The sequence below is a fragment of the Poromitra crassiceps genome (genome assembly GCF_964638095.1).
Source record: "Poromitra crassiceps genome assembly, chromosome: 1".
NCBI lineage: Eukaryota > Metazoa > Chordata > Actinopteri > Beryciformes > Melamphaidae > Poromitra > Poromitra crassiceps.
This window is the reverse complement of record NC_139623.1, coordinates 28,736,633-28,762,812: the sequence shown is the minus strand read 5'-3', so window position 1 is coordinate 28,762,812 and position 26,180 is coordinate 28,736,633. Positions and strand designations below refer to the sequence as shown.

The window sequence follows — 26,180 nt, the reverse complement described above, 5'->3', positions numbered from 1 at the left end:
TCAGACGTAGGCTGACTCGCTAGACTGGGTCCTGCCCAGGTTGGGGGCCTGGGACAGGTGTGACACATCCTTCTTGCGAACTTCGCAGATGGACTTCCTGCGGGCCTGCACCCCTCGAACGGCCGTCTTTATTTTCCTCCAGCCCAGGTGGTTGAGCTCGGCCAGGTTGAGCAGCACGCAGATGCCACTCACGGCGAACATAAAGACCAGAAACACAGTCTTTTCTGTGGGCCGGGACACATAGCACTCCACCTCCTTCACACAGGGGTAGCGATCGCACTCGAACATCCCCGGCACATTGAAGCCATACAGGAAGTACTGGCCGGCCAAGAAGCCGATCTCCAGCACGTTTCGGAACACGACCTGGATGACATAGAAGCGGGAGATGCCCGCCTGAGATTCGCCACCCCGCCGCACCTTAGCGCGCGAGGTGTGCGTGAGTCCCAAGGCGCGAGGCTGGTTCGGCATCTCCTTCTCGTAGTCGTGATCCTCTTTGCTGTCGGGGTTTGTCACCAGGTTGCCGTTGATGTAGCGCAACTTGCGGGCGTGACCGTGGTCATGGCCACCATGGCGCCCGTGACCGTGACCTTGTTCCATGTAGGGATGCAGGAAAGAGTAGCTGCGGTCACGCTGCTTGGCAGACTGGTGAACCGAGTATGTGATGAAGCACAGGCTGGGCGTGCACACCAAGATGATCTGGAAGACCCAGTAGCGGATGTGCGATATAGGAAAGGCCTTGTCGTAGCATGCCTGGTTACAACCAGGCTGCATAGTGTTACATATGAACATTATCTGTTCGTCCTCATATACTTTTTCGCCCACGATGCCTACTATTAGAATACGGAAAATCACCACCACTGTCAGCAGGATCCTGCAGAGAGACAGGAGGAGAGGGAGAGGGGAGAAGGGGTTAGGGAGGGGAGGAGGTGAAAGAGAGAAAGACATCTTGTCAGTTTATGCAGAAGCATTGCACAAAGAATTTTGACAAAATAATATAATTGACTGCAAGTCTCAGTTGAACAAACCCTGACTGGTGTTTCAATGTTTTTGTATCTTTGTGTGTCTGAGAGTATTGGTTCTTCTGAGGCTAAAGGACATGGCTTATGTAGGCTACACCTTGTACACTATGTACAATACATACACTATATACATACACAATGTGTGTATATCTTATGTAGGCTACACCTTGTACACTCAACCACAATGGGAGCAATAGCGGTTCTCAGGCCAAGGACGTATTTATCAGATGTGTGTCTGTGCGTGCGTGCGTGCGTGTTATCAGTCATCTGCTGCGGCAGAGTGCGGCGCTGTAGAAGGGTGGAGTTGTTGCGCTCCAGATAGCACGCACACATGAGCTCACTCATCATGAGCGGCTACAAAAAAGGAGTGGTTGTCAGGAGATAACGGTGATTTAACAGCTTGTCTTCACTACTGAGCTGAAATGGAGCCGCCCATTAACATCAGCCCAACTGTATGTGTGTGTGATGCATGCTAATGTCACTTTATCTTATTTGATCCAGTGTACAGTCTGCATCACTACATGAGAGAGAAAGGTGAGCAGAGCGGTGCGGTGCAGGTGGGATGTTATCGCTCCAAAGATCCCGTCAAGTAGAAGACTTTATATGAAGCAGAATATAGTGAATCATCTATTATATTGCCTAAGTCAAAAATTCACTGTTAGTATTTTCCAATAATAATTTCACCCATTCTTCATTCTTCTTCATAAATCAGTGCATTGTTGCACATCATTTTCTAACGCATATTGAAACATTATGACTTTTGTAAATGATTGGCGCTTCTGTCACTACAGGCTGTACAGTTTAATACTAATCAGTGGGATTTTGCTAAATATGTCGACAGCACACATGGCCTGTTTTCTCAATCTCTCTCTCTCTCCCTCCCTCTCTCTCTCTTAACTGGGTGGTCAAGAGAGGGAAGAGCAAGGCATTATTATATGGGTCAGTTGTTAGGAGGCACAATGTCAGCGTTGCCAGGCGAGATTTTAGGGGTGTGCCTGCACTCTGTGTGCTTGGTCAAAAGGGACCGTCAGGGAACGCTGCAGCCATTGGCCTTAATACCGGCAAAATGGCGGTGGCTCCTGTCCCAAGGGTCATAGAGGGTGGGTGCTTATTATTAACGACCTAGCGCTGTCGTCATGGCTGCTAGCTATGGCCATCATTAGCGCGGCGCTGCAGTATCAGTGCAGGGAAGAGAGGCCAGTGGCGGGCGGACGGGGAGAGCAGAGCAGCTGTTTGTCAAGGTTGCTGAGAGACTGCTGTAGTGTGCTACACCGTTATCTTCTGCTGTCGATCCAGCCCGGGCACTGCGGAGCGAGGCTGGGGGGGCTTTGCAGCTGCAGCGTCAGCGTTTTGTGATGAGCGAGGAGAGCCTGCACATCATGGGGCTCCCTCCCTGGTATTTATGCCACAATGCAGTGGCTCTGTGGGGGGGCTGTGAAGCATTGGCCTCGTGTGTGGGAGGAGCCAATTATGAGGAGACGCATCACAACACTGGGCCACCTAAAGCAACCCGAAGGGACAGAGAAGAGGGAGGGAGGGAGCCCCCCCCCCGAGGGAGCTACTAGCACAACTGCTCTGACATCATGGCACTGTTGGACAAGCTAAGGGGAACGGCACTGAAGTCAGGGTTTGGGCCGCTGGTGGCCTCAACCCGCCACAGGGGAGGAGGCAAGCCTCATTGGTTTCCATTTGTGAGAGCTTAGGCCTTGACAGGACACTGGCAGCTACAATACAGTATGGACCTTTGCCAGTCCAACCCTGAACTTCTGGACTCTCTGAGGTTTCCGGTTACGTTATGGCAAGAGTTTCTACTGTACATGAACACTTTGCCATCACAGGAGTTTTTGTGATTTCTCTGAGACTGTTACATGTACAGTATGTACTTGTTACATGTGCAGTATGTACTTGTTACATGTACAGTATGTACTTGTTACATGTGCAGTATGTACTTGTTACATGTACAGTATGTACTTGTTACATGTACAGTATGTACTTGTTACATGTGCAGTATGTACTTGTTACATGTGCAGTATGTACTTGTTACATGTACAGTATGTACTTGTTACATGTGCAGTATGTACTTGTTACATGTGCAGTATGTACTTGTTACATGTACAGTATGTACTTGTTACATGTGCAGTATGTACTTGTAATGCTGAATGAACCCTTTTGGGGGGGATCTGTTTTCTCTTTGGATGTTTTGTCTTGTGGGGGAAATAGTGGCTACTGTATGTGTGAGTATGAGTATGTCTTTTTTAACAAGTTTTCTGTGCTTAATAAAGTACATAAAAGCTATCCTGTTTTTTCAGTCCAGATGTCAAAGGAGATCCCGGTGTGTCTTTACATGATCTCTATATCTCCACACTCTTCCTGGCCAGTTACCACAGCAACCAGTGAGAGGTGAGGATCCGGAAAAGCGTGCAGGGAGGCAAGGAGCTGGAGAAATAGACGTATGGAAGAAACAACTCAAAGGTGTGATGAATGTTTAAACAACTGAAATTGTCTTTCCTCTGGGAGAGTCTGGGACCGTGGAGAAAACCCCCCCCCCAAATGTATCTGATTGGGAAGAGGAGACAGCGCATGAAAATAGAGTGCCAGACATCTCAAGAGAGAAGGGTGATGGTAGAAGTGACGGAGAGACATGTGTTAGCGTGGAAGTGTCTTAAAATAGAGCCGCATGCTGCTACTGCAGGACTGTTACTGCACCACCAGCAAATGCATGCGTGTGAGTCTTTGTGCGGGGAAGACAGGAGGAGAGAGAGAGAGAGACAGAGAGAGACAGGGAGGGGAAAGCCAGCCATGTGTATGCCTTGTGCAAGATGGCAAACGCGTGGGGCCGTCTGTGCTTGGAGCCGCTGCAAGTGTGTACACTACAAACAAAGCTCTGTTTCACAAATGAAATGCAGGTCATGTATGTGCTGTACATACAGACATGTAGTCACACTCTAAAACCATGATGTGCTGTACATACAGACATGTAGTCACACTCTAAAACCATGTGTGTGCATGTTGAGGACTGTGTGCCAGATGTGCTTTGCTGCTCTGGTGGTTGAGCCGCAGCTCAATTGACTGAAGGGCTCCTATTGATGTTTCTCTGCAGTAAAAAGAGCCATTTGACTGATACTGCTTATTGAGATGCAGCTCTTTGGCAGACACTGCTTACTGAGATCAACTGAGTTCAACTAGAATAAGAAACATCAAACTATGGCAAAGCTTCTCGTCATGTCCAGTCTCAGTGTGTCTGCAGCTCTGAATGCTAATGTTAACTGGTTATTATAATCAAGAAGTATCAAATTGCATCATGCACACTGAGTAAGACATTCATATTTTATTATTAGAGGGAATGATCAATGTTATGGAATCTCTGCAAGACATTCACACGTCTCTAACTTCCTGCTGTTCTATGACTCCTCATTTATCACTGAACACTGTCTGTTTGACTGTCTCTGTCTGTCTGTCTGTCTGTCTGTTTGTCTCTGTCTGTCTGTCTATTTGTCTCTGTCTGTCTGTCTGTTTGTCTCTGTCTGTCTGCCTGTCTGTTTGTCTCTGTCTGTCTGTCTGTCTGTCTCTGTCTGTCTGTCTGACTGTCTGTCTATTTGTCTCTGTCTGTCTGTCTCTGTCTGTCTGTCTGTCTGTCTGTCTGTCTGTCTGTCTGTCTGTCTTTCTCTGTCTGTCTGTCAGACTGTCTGTCTCTGACTGTCTGTCTCTGTCTGTTTGTCTGTCTGTCTGTCTCTCTGTCTGTCTGTCTATCTGTCTGTCTGTCTGTCTGTCTGTCTTGGTAAGTCCAACTCTATACCAGTGGTTCTCAACATGGGGTCTGGCGGGAAGCCACTAGGGGTTCTTGAGGGGGTTCCCAGAAAATTGATGAAATAAACTTCTGCATTATTCCATTTATAAGAAGTTAACGCAATTGGAAAATGTAGAAGACTATTTTGATCATAGTCTCACTGTTTCACTCTCTACCTACAATATAGATAGTCATGGAATTGTGGACAAAATCATATCTGCCAAAAACAGTATTCTCGCATTTGGGTCTGAGAGAGAAACTCGAATCAAATAGGGGCCCATGACACTATATGGACTAAATAACAGGTCCTCGATATGAAAAAGATTGAGAATCACTGCTCTATGCATCAGTCTGTGACTGCAGTGCTGCAGTTGACTTGGTGCAGTATGATCCCCTGCTGTCACCACCAGTGTTGGGCAAGTTACTTTCAAAATGTAATATACTACATATTACTAGTTACTTTCATTTGAAAGTAATAAGTTACTTTACAATATTACTGTCTGTGTAGAGTAACTCGTTACTCGTTAAACTACTTCTGCATTACTTTCACCAAAACAACAGCAGCAGCAGAATGACATCGCCGCCTCGGAACATCCCAAAAAATCTTTTCAACCGCCTTGAAGTCAGTGCAAACAATCCAAAATTCGAAATGTTATTCTTTTCCTTTGTTATTGTCATCTATAGTGGTTATTTTTATAAAAAGACAGAGTTTGATTAGGAAATGATTGTATCTTTTTTAAATATGTGCTTTGATTAAAAAAAATGTAACTCAATTTGTAACTTGAGTTACTTGACAAAGTAACTGGTATAATATTACTGAAATCCTATACATGTAAGTAATAAGTTATATTACTGAGTTACTGCTAAAAGTAATGTATTACATGTAATATGTTACTTTTGTAATGAGTTACTTCCAACACTGGTCACCACTAGTGATTGTAATAAAGAGACAAAAACATATAAGTATAATATTACCAACACAGTTAGAATATTCTGACCTTTAGTGGACTTGTGAAATATTTACTTTAGACAGACTTTTCCCATCCACAGCATTTATTCAGTCTGTTGGGCAGTTTGGATATGTTTTAAAGAATTCCAAGACACTGCAAGTATGGTGTGTTGTGGTGAGTGTGTGTGTGTGTGTATCTATCTATGTGTGTGTGTGTGTGTGTGTGTGTGTGTGTGTGTGTGTGTGTGTGTGTGTGTGTGTGTGTGTGTGTACGCACACTTGGGTGTGTGTGTATGTGTGTGTGTGTGTGTGTGTGTGTGTGTGTGTGTGTGTGTGTGTGTGGTGTGTGTGTGCGCGTATGTGTGTGCGCGTATGTGTGTGTGTGTGTGTGTGTGTGTTCTACTGCTGGGTAACAGGATAATCAGCACGGAGCAGATTGCTGCATTAGCAGAAAGCAGTGAAAGAAGGTTATCTGCAAACATCAGTGTTTTAGGTCCTGCAGAGTAACAAGCCCATACTGAGGAAGGAGAACTGCAAGGGTCTATAACCGGCAGAATATTCAATAACCAGCGTAAATGATCAAAAAGATTTTAGAATTGTTAGGATCTCAAACCCAAAGGCAGAATATGCAAATAAGGCCACTTGAGTCTATATACAAGGAAACAGGCACCAAACCACCAAACTCCTTTGTAGCATAGACTACAGATTCCTCACTTCAAGGCTCCCATCAGTCACTCTGCTCACTGCTCATCTCCTCAGCTGGCCTCTTTCTGAAGGGCGTCCTAGAGAAGCTAAGGGTGTTCACCACACCTTTGGAGATGTTCCAGATCCCTAAATACTGTACTGAGGGCTTTAATAGAATTGCTGCATTTGAATGAAGGTGGATCAGTCTTTATCCGTGAATAGGCTCATATGCTCCATCTTGGAAACTCTTTGTCCGATTTTGAAAAACATTGGCTGGATGATGTGTCTTGATATTGAGATCCAGCATTTTCATTATAGAAATTTACAAAGAGATTAAGTGATGGTACTTCACTGCATGGCATGTGAATATACAAACAGTATATACGGTAAGCCAAAGTGGAAGTGCTTGATATTGTTAGTTGTGTATGCACACTACTTGATTTAGACTACCAATTTTTCACACATTACATAAATATATTTCATTTGATGACTACATTATTTCAATTTTTGTATGTACTGGATGTAATCGACTTGCATGGACTGGAGCTTCTCATAGAGTCCACACACATTTTTTAAATAAATGGGCACATTTGTGGGTAACACTTTATAATAATATAATGTTATTTAGTTTAACTGATCCATGTGCTGCTGTTTGACCGCTAAGTTCCAGAGTATAGTTAGTGTACTGGTACTTCCTCTGTAGCTGATGTGTTGGCTGGACATGCAGGCCCTGGCTCTCCCCGAGGCTTTCACACACACGCATGCACGCACGCATGCACGCACGCATGCACGCACGCACGCACGCACACACACACACACACACACACACACACACACACACACACGCACGCACGCACGCACGCACGCACGCACACACACACACGCACACACACACACACACACACACACACACACACACACACACACACACACACACACAGAGGCTAGCAGATATTTAAATGTCTATTGCAGTCCAGTCACCAGAATAAACTGTTGGCATGTTACGTTTCTGCAAGCCACAGGTACGCTGAATCTCAACATTTGTGAAATAGATGTTATCGCTTTCATATCAGCATTTCTAGATAGGCTATGTGTAACCTTATAGCCTAGACCTCTAGCGTGTAAATCAGTGGTTCTCAAACGCTTTCACGTCAAGGACCCCTAAACTGAGATCAATTAGATCACGGACCCCCATTTGATAAGATTTTGTCCAAGGGTTCCCCATTTGCTAAGCCATGACCAAAGTAGTCATACATTCTGTCATTGTGTTACTTGGAATTATATGTAGTAAAAAGCATTCCGCTTTTTGCTGGGGACCTCCTCAAGGACCTCTGGAGACCCCCAAACCACTGGTAAACCATTGTATTTGGGCTGAGACAGATCAAACTTATGATAATAGTTGACCAGCTTTGATTAGCAAATTAAATGTCAGAAACTTTTCAGATCGCCTGTATGAACTGGAATCAATACATTTTGTTAAATGGATAGTTCGGTTTGTTTGAAGTGGGGTCCTATTACTGCAGGTACTCGCATACAGTCAGTGTACTGGGTAAAGCACTCTGGACGCATTGCGCACCAAGATAGGAAAACTGCACTCGAGCTGTGGCAGGCACAGCCACAGAGCTGTCTGCTGAGTGTGAAGGGGGCCATGAGGAAAACATAAAAAAAAAAAAAAAAAAAAACATAAAATGCTTCCATACTGCTCACCTGGCATAATCAAAGTCTCCAAGTTGACTTGAAAAGATGTCATTTACAGCCTGTTTTTAGCTGAAATCTTCACTGTACCCTAGTTGTTGTACTTTCAGCCGCTGGCTCTAGTGCAGATTTCAGCTAAAAACAGGATGTAAATGACATCTTTTCAAGTCAACTTGGCATCTCAGGGCTCGTGGAGACTTTGATTACACCAGGTGAGCAGTATGGAAGCATTTTATGTATTTTTTCTGTTGTTTTTTTCTGTTTTTGCTCACGGCCCCTTCACACTCAGCAGACTGAGTCTGCACTCTGTGCCTGCCGTGGCTGGAGTGCAGCTCTCCTATCTCTGTGCACGATGCGTCCAGAGTGCTTTACCCAGTACACTGACTGTACCTCTAGGACCCCACTTCAAACAAACCAAACTATCCCTTTAACTATATGCCTGTGGACTATTAATGTGTTCAACTTGATTTCTTCCTCAAGCAAAATATTGTAACAAATAGGCCTCTTCGCCACAGATGAACTGATTACATGCCTATTGCCTAGCCACCATACATGACAATAATGCAGTCTGCACAGCCTTACTCCAACCCATTTGTCTTTCAGCCATCCAGAATTACCTTAATTTAACTCATCAATTTCATATACTGTATTATAAAATCCTACTATTAAATGAGGAAAACTCTGTCTGTCTGTGTGTCTGTCTGTCTGTCTGTCTGTCTGTCTGTCTGTCTGTCTGCTTCCATTTATCTCCCCAATGGGTTGCCCAATCAATCTGAAACTGCACATGGCCATTGAGCACTGGCATAGGCAGGGACTGAGAAAGCTGATTTTTCCATTTTCCCAAATTTAAGTTGTTTATTAGCATTTGTGGCAAGTCTGCACATAGTTGTGGTGCGTGCATCCCTGGGTATAGACTAGTTCATAAGTAAGTCTAAATTCAAGCTACCTAAGACAAATATTATGCAAAGGTTCTTGTATCTAAAATATTTTGAAAGTTAAGAACCTTCAAATGACTGATATCAGCATTTCCCCTGGTTCTTGCAGCGCATTTTGCTGAGTGCATCAATATACGATTTCAAAATATTCCATAAATAACATGGTGGGAGGTTATTCAATATTAGGAGCAATGACAGTTCCTTATTTATTTTCTTTATTTATTCAGTTTATTTGATATGGACAGTACATATGAATAAGCATTACTATAAATATGCCAGAGTTCGTCAAAATGCTTGTTTTCATCTACATGTAGTAGTTCATGAACATGTAGTTCCCTTAGTGATCAACACATTTGACATAGGGGGAAAACAGAGACAGGTTTTTGAGTTTAAGACAAGAGAAAGATCTGCATCAAGGTTCTGCACACACACAGTCACGTTGTAATGTACCGTAGTCTATCTCATAGCAATTCTTGTTATCTGTGGATCTTGATTCTTGAATTACACTTGGCGGAATTGTATTGTCCAATGTGAAATGGAGGATTCAAGTTTTATGTGAATGGAAAAACTATTTTCTTCCACCCAGTGCAAATGGTTATATTGTGAAGCGGGACATTGACAGAGGCTCATTCTATCACTGGCTAAATGTCATGGGTCATGGGTCGAGCAGTACCCAATGCTCCGTACCCCAGCTTGCCCAAATCAAACCACATTATGTCTGGAACCTATTTTAGCTCATGTCACAAATGTACCTTCACTTGAAGAAAGAAGTTACTGTATGAGACGCACCAGACTTTCAACTAACTCCATTATTAGACGCTCAGAGCAACTGCTCCCTTCATCCTTTGTTTTTTATTATTATTATTATTATTATTATTATTTTACTTATCTGGGGGGGGTTTATCCCATTTTCTCCCCAATTGTACTTCGCCAATTATTCCCCCTGCTGCCCCAGTCGCTGCTCCACCCTCTGCCGATCTGGGGAGAGCCGAAACTAGCACCATGCTTCCTCCGATACATGAGCAGTAGCCAGCCGCTTCTTTTCACCTGACAGCTGGAGCCTCACTGGTAGGATGTAGCACGTGGGAGGATCACACTACTCCAACCAGTTCCCTTCCCTCTGAACAGGCGCCCCGACTGACCAGAGGAGGCGCTAGTACAGCGACCAGGACAAATACCCTCAAACCGGCTTCCCTCCTGCAGACACAAGCCAATTGTGCCTGTATGGATGCCCGACCAAGCCGGAGGTAACACGAAGATGCAAACCTGTGCCCCTCCCTTCGTCCTTTCTGAAATCGACGCCATGGGAGTGTGACAATGACACAAAATGGTGACGAATGGGCGTAAGTGTTTGCTTCCGATGCCAGAGACCGGGTTTTGCTTCCCGGAGTGTTTGAATCAACCGTAAGTCACATGTAACCAGGGCCCGAAATTAACAACTGCCAAGCGCCGTCGGCGACCAGATTTTATGTTTGACGGGTGACGCTCAGGGGTCTACCCGCCACGTGGCGGGTCCCAAAATAGTCATCATGTAAAAATTAAAACTGTATGTTTTGGTGTGCAGCCAGCTAACATGAGTGCTTTGTGAGATTGTCTCTAGTTTTCTGGCTGGGCGGGGTCCTTCGGGCTAGCACTGTTTAACACAGGGATCAACTCACACCGGCACGCGCCATGAGAACAAACGCACCCAGCAGCACACAGTGACAGACGTGAGTTGCGGACGTGAAAGACGCCGTCTTATAAATATGAAACCTCTACACTTCTTTCCTAATTTTCAACCCAGTGTGAGTAACTTTACTGTTCAAGTGAATTCAAGTCGTTTAATTTGTTTATAACGTTATGAAGTAGCAGCTGTCACGCTGTCACACAGCTCTCTTGACAAGCTCAGTGAGCTTGCAGGCAAGTCCACTAACATTATGGTGAGCCCACCTATAATTCACATTTCGTGGCAAATAATATCTGCACGTCGGAATGAGAAAAGTTGGATGAAAATTGACGATCAGGACGACAGATGAGGAGATTTTGTCAGGAGTTTATAAGCCTGCAAGAAAGATTACTATGACCCGTGGAGCGGACGGTGCTGAGCTGAGAGTCCTTTCAACCCAAGGTGAGTAGCCTACAACTATATAGCGTTGATGTTTGTTGTTCCTGGATCTGTCTGAACACCCTCCCCGGACTTTAGAAACTTTGATTATGATCGATAAGGCCTGGTTTGGGTCCCTCACATATCCAAGACAACAGCGCTATCCGAGCGTCGGGATCACCAGGCGTAAGGTAGATAAGCTATATTTCAACGATCATCAGCCTGCTCTTCCTGTAACCTTTGTTTCATTTTCATGTTACGGATATTGGTATAGTAGTAGATACCCCTAGACGCGAGTTTATTATTATTATCCATGACACCGCCTAACCCAAACCATTTCTCTAACCTTAACCTTAAGTTGTTTTAGTTGCCTAACCATAACCGTAACACAAATTTTGCTTCCGGTCTCGTGGCATCGAAAAATGACGAAAAAGGGTATTCAGTGCGTTAGAAAGTTATGCCAATGGGTTGGGACAAAGTGGCAGAATTGACGGCCTGGAATGAGAATGGGTTGCTTTCCCTCAACCTCAGATTTCCTATACTTCCCACAATGCCTTCCTGGACTTGCAGTTGAGTTGAAGTTGCATTCAGCTGTTGGTTAGGCTACATGTTGCTGGAGAAAGCAGAGCAAGATCACGAGTTTTTCCCAGTAAGAAAAACTTAGTGAAAAGTTTTTTTTTTTTTTTAGCAATTTGAGACGAATACTAAAAAATAGATCAGTGGTTCTCAAAGTTGGGTCCAGGGACCACCAGGGGTCCTTGAGAGGGTTTGAGGCAGTCTCCATAGCAAATTCATGAATTGTTAAACTTCAGCATTAACCTTGATTGACAAACAGACAAGGAACCTATAAAGAAGGAAAAGACTTCACTCACATCACAGTGTTCGAATTTTGCAATCTGTGGAAGCATTTTTCAATCAAAGGTGAAACAACTCACATACTGTATTATGGTTTATAGTGGGACTTTCCATGCCTGCCCCATTCACTTTCAATACTGTCCCCAAAGTCTACCCCCAATGTAAAATGTGAACGCTTTGATGAGAGTGATGTCTCTTCCTTCAATATAGGTTACTTGAGCCCTTTTCCCACATGCGCTTTGTACCGCAAAATGACCGGAACGTGGTCTAATGCCTGCAAGTGAGAAAGACGCCGTGCCGGTATAAGCGCGACCCCGTCGTCCCCGACATTTCACCACTTTCGACCAAGTCAGAAGAGCGGTATGATCTTAAGGGGACGCAAGTGGAAACGGGTGCAGTCATTTTCCGCGACAGCGGTCCTTCAATCATGGGCGAGGAGTAGCCTACACACGTTGCTTAATGTTCCAGCGGGCATAATCTAATCATTCGCGCACATTAAAGCAAACTGGCGAAATGATCTTGTGATAGCCTAATAAGAGCAGTATGTCAGCTTGCTGATTTCCCGAAGGCAACCCCGGACACATCAAACGAAGCCAGTCTGCTTTCTCTACATACAAGCGTTGAGCAGCTTGCAAGCCTTTCTCGCTGTGTCTGTCTGTGGCTGCTGCTCTCGAGCAGACAGGGGAGGGGGTAAATCGGCTGTGTTTATTACGCTGGCGGCTTGACGTTGCTCTTAAGTCAAACGAGTGTGATTTATTGTGTGACAACTGACAAGCGAACTTATTTCGAGTTTTGCCGACCCCCCAAATAAGCTCCCCCTTCCCCCCGCCCCCCCCCCCAACATACAGGTAAATTCGCTGATAGATTCCCACATGCGCGAGCCGAAGTGTGAAGGGAAATGTCCGATATTGACTTACAGGTAATTTTCCGGTATGCATGTGGGAAAAGGGCTTGGCACACAGAGAGGAAGCAAACTTTTGCATATCTGATCAACTATATCATATATCATCTTATTTTTGAGGGCTTTAAAGCACAAAGGACAGATGAATAGATCTGCCGGGGCTATTTTTTTTTTTTTAGATCCGGGGATATTCATAAAACATTAGGGGCTGAAGCCCCAAATGCCCAGGCCTAACGGTGCCCATGCACCTCAGAGGTAAAGCAAAGAAATTTTGTGCCAGTCTGCCAGATCTATATAACTTCACCTTTCCAGCAATCAAATGTTTCTCCAGTATTAATATGGGATCTCCTTTTAACTTTGAGTTTTGTCCACTCAATTTGCTCTCCTAACTCACGTGTGTTCTTTGTTCTGCTGACATGGATATTTAGTGGCCAGAGAGAAAAACAACCTGGAACAGCTCTGTGATGTGTTTGTACGTTCTTCTACGTACTTGAAAGCCATGTGATATGTGTTATTGTTGTTGTACGGGGACACACTGGCGCTTTAGTGGCCAAAAATGTTCATCTTTATTAATGTATTGTGTAGAGTGAATGTGATGAAGCTAGATGGAAAACTGTTGCTGCACTTGTAAATACAATGGATTATTAAAGCTAGAGTGCGTAACTTTTGTACAGTAGTGCAAAAGCTTTGTCTCCCCCTTCTGTGGCTTCTAGCAGAGATAGTATGTGGTGTCGGGAAAATCACTTCCTGACCGTTTCCTTTGCTCTTGTCAGGCAAAACTGGAAACAGCTATCAACGTGCTGTTTAAACACTCTGAGCAATAAAATACCACAAGTCTTCTTTATAGCATTCATGTTGTTTCCACATTACCATTTAAAAGGTCATGAAAACACAGAGGAAGAACGACTTCCCAACTGGGACAATCCGAGCAGCACATGAATGCAGCATTTGTTTAGTCTATGCCGTAGCCTACTCCGTCAGGGCTGTAAAAGAGTGGATAAATAGTTTTGAACATCACACAGCCCCCGTGAAATGACTCATTTCACTTCACAATTTGATACATTCGGTCCAATATCTTTTGGAAAGTCTAGAAGAGCCGCCCGACTGAATTATTTACCCCGTTCAAGTTAGCAGAAGGCTAACCGAAAATTAGCAGGCTAGGCCGGGCGGAAGGCTCTGGTGTGCAGCGTGGACAACAACAGATTGAAAGCTCCGGTCCAACTGTGGAATACAGGGAGAGTTATCTGGCGGCGATAGGCTTATTCAGCATTGTGGGAACTTGTTTGGCAATGGCTTATGTAACAGACGTTCATTCAGTGATACTCAACCCGAGGCTCTAGAGCCACATGCAGCTCCTTTATGGCTAGTTGTGGTTTTTTAAGTAAATATATAAATACAAATTAAATAAAGGCAGGAAAGGGACTTTTTGGGATTGTGGCTCTTGCAAAAAAAGAATTGTCAATGTGGCTCCTGAGTAGGGCAAGGTTACGTACCACTGATTTATATGTAAAGTTATGCATTCTAGCTTTAAAGAAACAGGAGTCTCAGCGTCCTTGTGTGCAATTTCTGTCATTCTCCACCTGTCCACCAGATGCCCTCCAACTGTCCTCCCTTATGTGCTCCTTCCCACACCTGCCCTGCATCAACCCTCATTAGCCCTGCCCTGCTCTCTGTCTTCTCCCCAGCCAATCAGCTCTCCCTGTTTCTCCCCACTCACCAGCTGTCTCTTGTTTAGTTTACTTCAGTAATATGCCTCAGCTACCCTTTTTTGTTTGTTGGTTTGTTTGTCGTTGCTAGTTAGTCTTTGGGTGCATTCGTAAATCCAATCTGATGCGCCAGACTGAAATGAGAGCACGGATCTATGGTACATTACAACAGCCCTCCCAATTTGGGGAACTCCAAGATGTCTATGGTCATTTTGATGAGATATTTTCAGTATAAATAATGCCGAAACAATAATGAATAAATATAACCAGCCATTTTGGAGGTACAGTACCTTTGCAGTAGCTGCTCCCTCTCAGAACTACATTGAATAAGCTATTTGTTTCAGTCTCTGCAAACGGTCTATGGGTCTAACTGGACCAGGGATGATATATCAGCCGTATATCGATATCGGCCCATTATTGGCCTTAGTGGCCTATCAGCAAAAAAGGTGGCATTCACTGATTGCAGTGGCAGATATTTATCAGTTGGGTCACATAATTGATGCCTGGCTACCTACTCATACACCTATAAGTACTCATACACCTATAAGTACTCGTACACCTGTAAGTACTGAAAAACTCTTCTCATTGAGAAGTTAGGTAAAAGGCTTTAAAACAGGGCAGTTTATAATGAAGATTTCTTTGTTTCCATGTCACAAAAGGGGTAATGATTTTTTTTAATATGTTGGTATGGTATCGGCTATCAGCTAAAATGTTTTTTACATCTGTATCATCCCAGATTTTTGCAATCAGGGCATCCCTACATGGGACATCATACTATAGCAATCCAATGCAGACTTGAACCTATACCTGCCTTGGAAACTTCCAGTTTAGATTTGGACATCCTGGGTTGCATAGAAAACATCTAGTTGTCACTAAAATATTGCTGGATCCAACAGCAAAGTACCCTGAAACATGTAAAGCCACCAGCCTCTCTGGTCCTGTGTAAGAACACAGATTTCTTACAGCTTCTGCAGATGTTCTGGCAAGTTATTCATGTGTCTGCCTATGTCACGGTGCCTGGTTGTCACTGAATTTTCTACTTATAACTTTTTTCCATAGCTGCTAGTTTCTGTAAACTGTAATACACTATGAGTTGAAATTGAGACATTTAATTCTGTCAAACCATTAGGGATTAACACCAGGATTTTTCACGCATCATCCTTTTTGCTCCATCTTCCTGCAGGCAGAGACTTTGGGTACACTGTAAAATAAGTTATTGTCTAAATCGATGCAGTGCAATTTCAAAACAGCCCACTCTGAAAATAAAAAGCTAATTGATGCACAGTTGCCACACTATAAAGGAGAAAATGGCACTGCAGGTACAAAAAACACAAGCAGTAGACTAGTGTATGTAGTAGGTACTGTACTTCCCTCACTCACATAACAAGCTTGTATATATATTAGGCCTCTCATTTTGCAGTCATGCACCACAATTATGAAAGTACTACTCACTGCAATTAAATGCACTTAAGCCCTGGCTATTTATGAGCTTGTTACTGCAATAGATGTGTTGGCCTACTTTCTCTTCAAGTTCCCAGTCATTTTGCTTCATCTTTATCTTTCTTTGCCCATTATGACATTTCTATATCAATTCACATTTGGCTTGCCAATACATGCTTCAGTGTTCATTGCACCATATACATTTCATCAACACTCATTTCTATCCATCCATGTTTACTCGCATCCCAATTGATCTCAAAAACCTCTGTTGCCTAAATGAATAATAGCTGGTAGTGAATGAAAGCCGAGATCAGCTTTGCTGGCAAATGTCCCTCTCCAGCAGTTACATCAATAGCATTCAACATCAGGGATTGCTGCATACCGCTAAATGAACTAATGACATCTCAAGATGTGCAGAAAAATGGTTGAATCTGAAAGAAAGCCTGGCCGAACAGGAGGATGGATTACTAACTCTGTCAACAGTGGAGATTTATAGCGTGCATTATGTATTGCTATACAACACAACCTTTTAACAGCCTTCCCAGGGATATCTTTTTTTCTCCTCACAGCAAACTGTGATCAAGAGGAGAAGGAGAAGTAGGGTGTCCTTGTCAAAGTAGGGTACCTCTTTCTTGTGGATATCCTGACCTGTTTTTACTGTAAGAGAAGTGGAGGGTGAGCAAAAATCGTCCAAAAAGCACATTGGTGAGCACATTCTAGGAGGGAATTGTTTGAAGGGCAAACGGGCCGGTTTCAAGATCTCCTCCATCTGTACACATTCCTGCTATTAGAGCAAGCTAGGATGTCGAGATTTGGTTTGACCAAACTTTATAAGACCCATCCACTTCAAGTGTTAACATTGGTTTGTTTTGTTTTTGTTATTTCAAATAGCTGAATGCTAAATCCTCTGCAAATAGCAATAACTTATTTATAGGCTACTGTACATCTCATACTTCAGTTGTTACTTTACAGTGGGCGGTCAAATCTTTATTAATATTTAATGAATGACTTAACTGAGGGGTGCAACTTACAATAAGAGGCCAAATACCCTTTATTGAGATTGTACTCTATGCATCATTTATTAAGTATTTATAATGCTCAAGTAGCGAGTGATAGAACTTAAATGATATATAAAGCTATTATAGCCATACCTATTATATATAAGTAAAAGGAATATAGATTTTCCCATCTACATATTTTTAATAGACACCAAAATGATGCATGTTTAAAAAAAAAATTAAAATGCGTACTTTGATTGAAAGGCAATAATATAACAGGTAATGCATTAAAAAGTCCATGACTTCCCTTTTATGTGCGAGTTTATTTGCCTCAACAATAGAGACCTCCCACTTGTTTATTCAGCCAAAGCTGCATTGCTGTGTTTGCACAGATAGTGAAGATTGCATGTAATTTCTCTCACAGTGTCTCCTCTGTCAATAAACAGCTAAGTCCATTACATTAAAATGAATGTCAAATAAAAATGTAATAGGTCTTGAAAAATCTGCTTATTATATATTATTAAAATGCCTTATCACATGTGCGTGCGCGTGTATGTTGTGCACATGCACGTACAGGTTTCCTCAGCAGCGGGGTCAGTCAGTTCTGACACAGATTCTGCCGGTACTGAGCCTCTGCAGTGGGAAAACTTTCCTCCTTCTCCTCCCTCTCTGCCCTCTTCTCCACTTTGTACCATTTTTGTTCCACCTCTGCAGCTTATATCCTCTCCTCTCTGTCCCTCCATCCTGAAATCTTTAGCATTTTATCTTTCTTAGATCACTCTTGTCCTCCATTATCTCTGCATCTGCTTTCGCTCTGCTTGTCCCTGGCACTGACCTCCCTACAGCATTGCAGTGTAGAAATAGATGCATCAACACACTTCCTTCCTTCCTTCCTTGCTTCCTTCCTAGTTAGACACTGCAAGGTGTCTAACTCTCAGATGCTCATGGCTTCATCCTCTTCATCCTATCAGAATAACATTTTGTATGGCAGACTGCAACCACAGTTGTATAGTATGTGTTCTTGTACATACCGGTAGATCACACACATGCACACATGTACATGTACAAGTACACAGACACACACGTGCACGTGCACACACACACACGCACACTCAAACAAGCAAATTATGTAGTATTTCATTTTAGGATATAATTCAGTCAAAGTAAGATGTAAACAATCATGTCACCTCAAGAATAATGTACCAAGAAAAGTGATCACTTTCTGTCCCCATTAGGAAAAGGGTTTTTAGGACTTGTAGAAAATTCTGATTTGTCCAACTAAAACTGATGTTTTAGGCAGGCTGAGAAGTAAAGCAAACATGTAACCCACTTTTTCTGAAGAAATGACAGTGACATCTCAGATGACAAAGAGCCGACATGGTCCAACCCAGCCCTGCACCTGCACAAAGCACTGCATGCACCAGGGAGGTTGCAGTGATAAAACCTCCTGAATGGAGGAAAGACTAGAGAGGAGCCCCAACGATCTTCAGACACAGAAATAGCCCAAAGCAATATCCAAGATATGGCAATCCCATAGAAATTAAACCTCAGAAAGGGCCTTCCATATTTGGACAAATCTCTATTTCAGGCAGGGTTGCATACAAACAGTCATTTGCTGCACTAGATGAAGCCGGTCTTATTCATGTGTAGGTACTAGGTAGGGAGCATTTACTGGACATAAAGTGCCCAAATACTGGCATAGAAAGCACATTTTTGTTGTGTAACACCAAGGTGCTTTGCTCTAAAAGCCAGTCAACACACTATTTACATAATATGAATATGATTCATTTGCAATTATTATTAAGCTAATCATTTGATCCAGATACAGCACTGCAATACATCCAGAAGGTGGCTTGATCCTCCTACACATCCTAGGACCTGGTGCTTCACTTCTTCTGTGCGCTTATACAAAGTGCATGGCATCAGAATAAACTTGATTTTGATGTCCTCCTAATACTGTACCTAAATGACAGTGGATGTTATTGAAAACCTCCCTGGGATTAGAAAGATGGTTGTTTTGTTACTCGATGGTGTTTGTCTGTTGTTAGTGGTGATGTATGCCTAGCTAGGCTAATAGCACGAGTTGTGGCATGTCAACATCGAGGGCAGAAACAATTAGTTAATCAGCCTAATTAACACACAGAATGAGAGTTAGTATTTGGGTAATGTGGACACTACAGCCTGTGCTGCACAGTGACCTAGCTAATGTGCACAGCCCCAGGGTTAGCCTATAACAGCTGTGACTATAACCAAGCTTTGACTTTAATTTCCATCACTGACTAATCATGTTTACAGTTGTAAACAGTTGTAAATGTGCCAAAGTAGAGGTAAGGCTTAGTCTATAGAAAGAGGAGAAAACGTATGCCTATGAATGAGTCATTGTATATCAAAGAGCATCTTTGAGATAATTTTTCTGACCACTAGAGGGTGATGAAACGGCAACATATTTGTAAACACAGTAGCCACCGTGACATCACCCATTGGTTTGTGGACTCCGTTTTGTAGCCTCCAATTTGACATTTTGACCGTCGCCATCTTGGTTATTTGGAGCCAAAAGCAGCTAGCGCAAGACCGGGTTTCCCACAGAGCCGTCTGCTATTATTTGTCCGCGATAGGCGAGCTACACAATGACTGAACTAGTGACCTGTAAATCATGCCCCAACACAGTCTGCTTTATCATCTATTTTACTCTAAATTGGAATTTACAAAATGAACATCATGCTATATTGAAGAAGACTTGAAATTAGCGATTGAGATCATAAACTCATTAGGAAAGCATTTACTGAGGTTTAGAAGTAGGGTAATTTCCCCATTGACTTTCATGCAATTGGACAATTTTTGGAGCCAGTGGTGCTGGCCATTCAAAATAATGCAGGTAAGGGACTTCCGCATTGGCTTCACTTTTCAGAATCAGAGGTTGCTCCTTGTATGGAGGCCTACTAAAGGTCTCATTATGCTTTCCGCATCAGCGAGGAATGCGAGTGTCCGCGCGGAAAAGTGACGTCAAATCAGCAGACACGCCCCTCCGCAAGGCTCCGTGCGGACGGTTTTCGACCGGCCGTGCGCACGCCAAATTTTGTAACTACGCGGATGCGGACGGGCGGACAAAGTGGAGTTTTCAAGACTCGCGCTCAATTCCGCCTGCAGAAACCCACACAGAGTATACAAGCTCCACACGTTTCCTCGTCGGATTCCGTGTCTCTCATTTGTCATTTCCGTGCGGCCGGCCAAAGCGTCAAGCATAATCCAGGCTTAAGGACAAATAAGGCAGCCTGGTTCACAATGGATGGAGTGATATCACTGATGACATCACAATTGCTTGAGTGACATCACTGATGACATCACAATTGCTTGAGTGACATCACTGATGACATCACAAATTGCTCACATAGACCGTGACATCGGGGAGAACGGTGGATGGAAAAATCCAGAAGAAGGCGGTAATGCAACATAAAGGATGTCAACTGCCATAAAACACCACAGAAGAAGAAGAAGGAAGTCGTTGAGCAGTGAGGGGGGCGGCGCGCTGGCACTAGGGCCGAGAGGTCCGGGAACACGGCGGTCGAAGAGGAGAGCAAGGCGGCTGGAGGGAGGAACATTGAGGAGGGGGCGGACTCCGAGTCTGGAATTTGTGTAATATTCTGCGAGAGGCAGAAATGTCCCGTGAGGCATCTAGTCTGCCGGAAAGCCATTAGAAGAAGAAGTCTGATTACAAGAAATCGGCTCGAACCAGAGAAACTCCGGTTGAGGCAAAGCTAAACACATGAATTGGCATGAGTTTGGTCACACCAAAAAAAGTGTGCCCCCATGGCACATCCTCTCCAGAGTCTCCACCCTAGAAACGAGTTAGTTTGCGATTCTGCCATTACGAGCACCACTTTTAAACAGCAAGGGAGGAGCAAAACTAGTTAAAAAAATGCTAAACTTAATCCCGGAGCTGAAGTTGACAGCAAAGCTTAAAAGAGGCAAAAACAGCAGCACAGCTGGCTGCTGTGTGGATATTGGCTTATCAATGAAATCTCACAATTTCTGGCGTGGTTACAAGGTAATATTGCTTATTGCAGGTTTAAGAAACATTGCTCTCTCTTAGACTTTGGCCTACAGCACTGTCTAAAAGGCTCTCATCACACACAAACTCCAATTAGGATTTGGATTAAAGTCTCCATCTCTGTTTTATTGTTACAGCTAAAAAACAACATTTATCTCATTGTGGAAAAATCAGATCCAGATCACCACCAAACTCTGAATAATCGCTCCTTGGCCCAAGGTCTATCAGTCCACCAAATTTAATGTAAATCCACTCATGAATTTTTTAGATATCCTGCTGAAACAAACTAGTTAACATGAATGCATCGGTATTAAAATAAATCCATGAAAAAACACCTTGCCCAATGCTTTTGATGCATATACCTGTAGTGATTATATAGCAGATGTTTCTTGGCTCACATAGAATAGACAAACAGAAGAGATTGAGGGGAAACTCATTGGAAAGCAGCTCATGTTACAGCTAATGCCTATGGGGCCAACTAGAGAGCCTGGTAGGACAAACAAAGTCTGCGAGAAGCCAAAACACATAGGGATCATTTACCGAGCCGTTCAGCGCACAGCAGTACATATGATACATACATAGATGTCCTGTGGGCATCATACAAACTACTGCCTCTCCGGAGGGCAATCACTCAATCTCCAGTTCAAGTCACAAATTAACTCGTCTAACATTGTTATTTTGGAGGTTGAATGTTTTGGAACAAGTAAGAGATACAGACTAGTCTAACCTACACAATAAGATTAAGAGAAGATAGAAAATGCATTAGGCCAAGTTTAGCCTGTGAAGCATTGTGAGTTTTATTCTATTTTCGGGATCTGGGGAACCCTTTTTTTGCTGGGCCTGTGAAATGCATGATCAACCAAATGAGTTAGCATTACATGAGTGTAGGCCTATTCATTCTCCTGCAGACAAATGGAATGCCGCCTCTGTGCCTCTGACAAATTGTTCATTCACTGATTCGTACGACGATTCATCTTCTGTATTCTTCTTTTTTGTGCTGACATGGTGTTAAGGATTCCAGCTGCCAGGCCTGGATTTGATGTGTGGGAAGCATGCGTTACTGCGTGCAGGTTTCACCCCATCCAAAGAGTATAGCGGGTGATTTCACTGATTAGCCCAGCTTCAGCCAGAGAGGAGGAACTCCCCACTCAAATCAGTCAAATCACCCTCTTGCCTCTGAAAGTAGCAACTGAAATGTACTTTTACACCTATCCTGTGTTGACTTAGTATTATATTTCTCTGTATAATGTAACTCACACCTTCACTGCCACTCTAATACAGATCATTGCCATATGATGATACATACATTGCTCTACACAATTTCTTTAAATTGAAGGATGTACAGTAGCATAATGGTTGCATGTACACACAGTGCACAGTGTGCTCGGTGAAAGCCCTATGCCCTTTAGTCCTTTACTGTAACTCACACCCCTGCAATAACATAAGGGGGGGGGCACTTGGATGGGGGAGAAGGTTAGGCCTGCCCTTGTTGTGGACTACCTGTCGTCTGGGTTAATGAGCACAGCAGTGCAGCATAGCCTCCATTCTCAGACTCAACTGTGCAGCCAAATTCCATGTCTGCCTTTGTTTCTCTGAAATCTAACCTTCAAATTATAAATTTGGTCATCCACGTGTTCCCCAGGCTGAACCAGATTGATTCCTCCCTGCTGTGTAACTATACAGCATTTGTTTCCCAATGTATTTTTTTTTTTACTTTAATCTGTGGAAAATAGCACCTTTCAATTTGATTAATCACACAGAGTTGTTGGAGCATATTTTTCACACGCCAGATTACAGTATGTCCCCAAAGCATGTCTCCACTGCTAGTTTATATGTCCCCAAAGCATGTCTCCACTGCTAGTTTATATGTCCCCAAAGCATGTCTCCACTGCTAGTCTATATGTCCCCAAGCATGTCTCCACTGCTAGTCTATATGTCCCCAAAGCACGTCTCCACTGCTAGTCTATATGTCCACAAAGCATGTCTCCACTGCTAGTCTATATGTCCCCAAAGCATGTCTCCACTGCTAATCTATATGTCCCCAAAGCATGTCTCCACTGCTAGTCTATATGTCCACAAAGCATGTCTCCACTGCTAGTCTATATGTCCACAAAGCATGTCTCCACTGCTAGTCTATATGTCCCCAAAGCATGTCTCCACTGCTAGTCTATATGTCCCCAAAGCATGTCGCCACTGCTAGTCTATATGTCCACAAAGCATGTCTCCACTGCTAGTCTATGTGTCCCCAAAGCATGTATCCACTGCTGGTCTTTATGTCCCCAAAGCATGTCTCCACTGCTAGTCTATATGTCCCCAAAGCATGTCTCCACTGCTAGTCTATATGTCCCCAAAGCATGTCTCCACTGCTAGTCTATATGTCCCCAAAGCATGTCTCCACTGCTAGTCTATATGTCCCCAAAGCATGTCTCCACTGCTAATCTATATGTCCCCAAAGCATGTCTCCACTGCTAGTCTATATGTCCCCAAAGCATCTCTCCACTGCTAGTCTATATGTCCACAAAGCATGTCTCCACTGCTAGTCTATATGTGTCCAAAGCATGTCTCCACTGCTAATCTATATGTCCACAAAGCATGTCGCCACTGCTAGTCTATATGTGTCCAAAGCATGTCTCCACTGCTAGTCTATATGTCCACAAAGCATGTCTCCACTGCTAGTCTATATGTCCACAAAGCATGTCTCCACTGCTAGTCTAGGCTACAAGCTCGTCTGTTCACACACAAATTATGAGAAGTGATTTATTCAGACTTTCACCAAGATTCAGAAAAATGTCTGTCGCGAGGGGCACGAATTAACTTGATTTTTCATCTGTCTCTCGCCGGTTCAGAGTGAGTTCAGAGCCATTTCCTCCAATTTGATGTGAGCTTCTACACCTGCTTTCTCATCATCCTTTAAATCCTCTGCACCTCTGCTCTCCTCTCACTCCCACTCCCCTCTCCTCCTTATGTCCTATTGGTCTGCGGCCAGTAGCATCAAGCTGTATCTATCAATAGCTGGGCTATTAGGTAGTATCAACAGCAGGACCCTATGTGAATTAACCATAATGCCCAGTAAAGCCTACTATTGATTATGTGCAATTAGTTTATCCCTTAATTAATGATGGGTGTGGAGAGAGTGGGGGGTTGAGCAAAGGATGGGGGAGCAAGAAAGACTATGGAGGACAGTGGAGCATAGGGGGCCGCTGAGACAAGCCTGAGGAAAGGGGGGTGTCCTCAGGGAGACCAACCAGTGAGATAACATACAGTACAGTATACTGTACCACACACTTAGAAACAAAGACACCCGGGTCATGCAAAAAAAGAACGCAGACACAAAACAGGGAAAAAAGTCTCACCTCCCAATAACGGTGGAATGGTGCTGGACAGCCCCCTCCAGCAGCCGCTCCAAAATGGTCCACACCATGATTATGTGCAATTAGTTTATCCCTTAACTAATGATGGGTGTGGAGAGTAAGGGTGAGGAGAGTGTGGAGGGTTGAGGAAGGGATTGGGGTGGGGGTGGGTGGTTGGGTTGGTGGGGGAGGGGGGTCGGGGGAGGGGGTGGGGGGGGGCAGGAAAGACTATGAGGACAGTGGAGCAGAGGGGGCCGCTGGGACAAGCCTGAAGAATGGGGGGTGTCCTCAGGGATATGGAGGACCGTAACTGCAATAAATGAATAAATAAATAAATCACTCAATAAATAAATAAATGAAATAATAAAGAAAGAAATGTAGAAATAAAAGGCTAAATTATCAAATAAATGTGCAGGTTAATTTCAAAATAAATAAATATGCACAGAAATAGAATTACTTATTTTTGCATTAATTTAATTATTTCCCAATTTATTATTTTCTCTTTACATTTATTTCTGTTTTTATTTATTTCCCTATTTATTTATGCATTCATTTATTTGTTTGTTTATTTATTTATTTGTTTATGTTTTTATTTGTGTGTTTTTTATGTATTTCTTCACCCATATGTTAATGAGGGGGCATACCTAGATGCCAAAGTGCAGCCTTCCAGAAATGACAAGGAGAAGCTATACGTGACTAGCAATGGATGTACACTGGCAGACAATATAGCGAGCGATGTACGAGTTTTGGTGATGTGGCTGAAAATGCTTGTCCGAACTTCATGCTATTTCAAGTGGAGTGTGGAGGCACAGTTAGACAATTTTAGAGTGATCCGATTCCGAACTACAGACACCTGTATAGGAACATAATAGGACTGGAACTGTACTGTTCCAACTGTACACTTCCGGTCTTTGTGTAAGGGCCTGACACTTTGCAATCTCGTCACAGTGTGTGGTATGTGGGTTTGATTGCTAATGCCTGAAAATGTCAAGACATGCCCCCCATTAACATATGGGTGAAGAAATACAGCAATAAATAAAAACAGAAATGAATAAATAGGGAAATAAATAAGAAAATAATGAATTGGGAAATAATTAAATATCAAAATAAATGAATACAAAAATAAGTAATTTGTCAAATAAATAAATCGACAATTTATAATTTTTTCTATTTCTGTGCATATTTATTTATTTTCAAATTAACCTGCACATTTAGTTGATAATTGCACCCTTTATTTCTAAATTCCTTTCTTTATTATTTCATCTATTTATTTATTGAGTCGTTTATTTAAAGAATAAATTGGGAAAGAATTAAATATCAAAATTAATGAATACAAAAATAAGTAATTTGTCAAATAAATAATGTATTTTTTCTCTATTTCTGTGCATATTTATTTATTTCCAAATTAATCTGCACATTTATTTGATAATTGCACCTTTTATTTAAAATTTTCTTCCATTATTATTTCATGTATTTACTTATTGAGTCATTTATTTATTTATTTATTCATTCATTTATTTATTTTTAACTTGGCAGTTACGGTCCCCCATTCTATGAGACCAACCACTGAGAGAACATACAGTACATTATACCACACACATACAAATAAAGACACCCAGGTCATGAAAAAAGAACACAGACACAAAACAGGAGTCTTACCTCCCAATCATGGTGGAATGCTGCTGGACAGCTGCTTCCAGCAGCCGCTCCAAAATGGTCCACTCTCCCAT

At 43.0% G+C, this 26,180-nt stretch overlaps 1 protein-coding gene across 1 annotated transcript; it reads right to left on the bottom strand.

Annotated features, from left to right (window-relative positions):
- Positions 1–26,180, bottom strand: LOC310782720 (gap junction delta-2 protein-like; the record flags this gene model as incomplete). Its single annotated transcript, XM_083643449.1, has 2 exons — positions 1–871; positions 26,110–26,180. 2 exons carry the CDS (start codon positions 26,178–26,180, stop codon positions 1–3), a joined length of 942 nt encoding a protein of 313 aa, XP_083499575.1.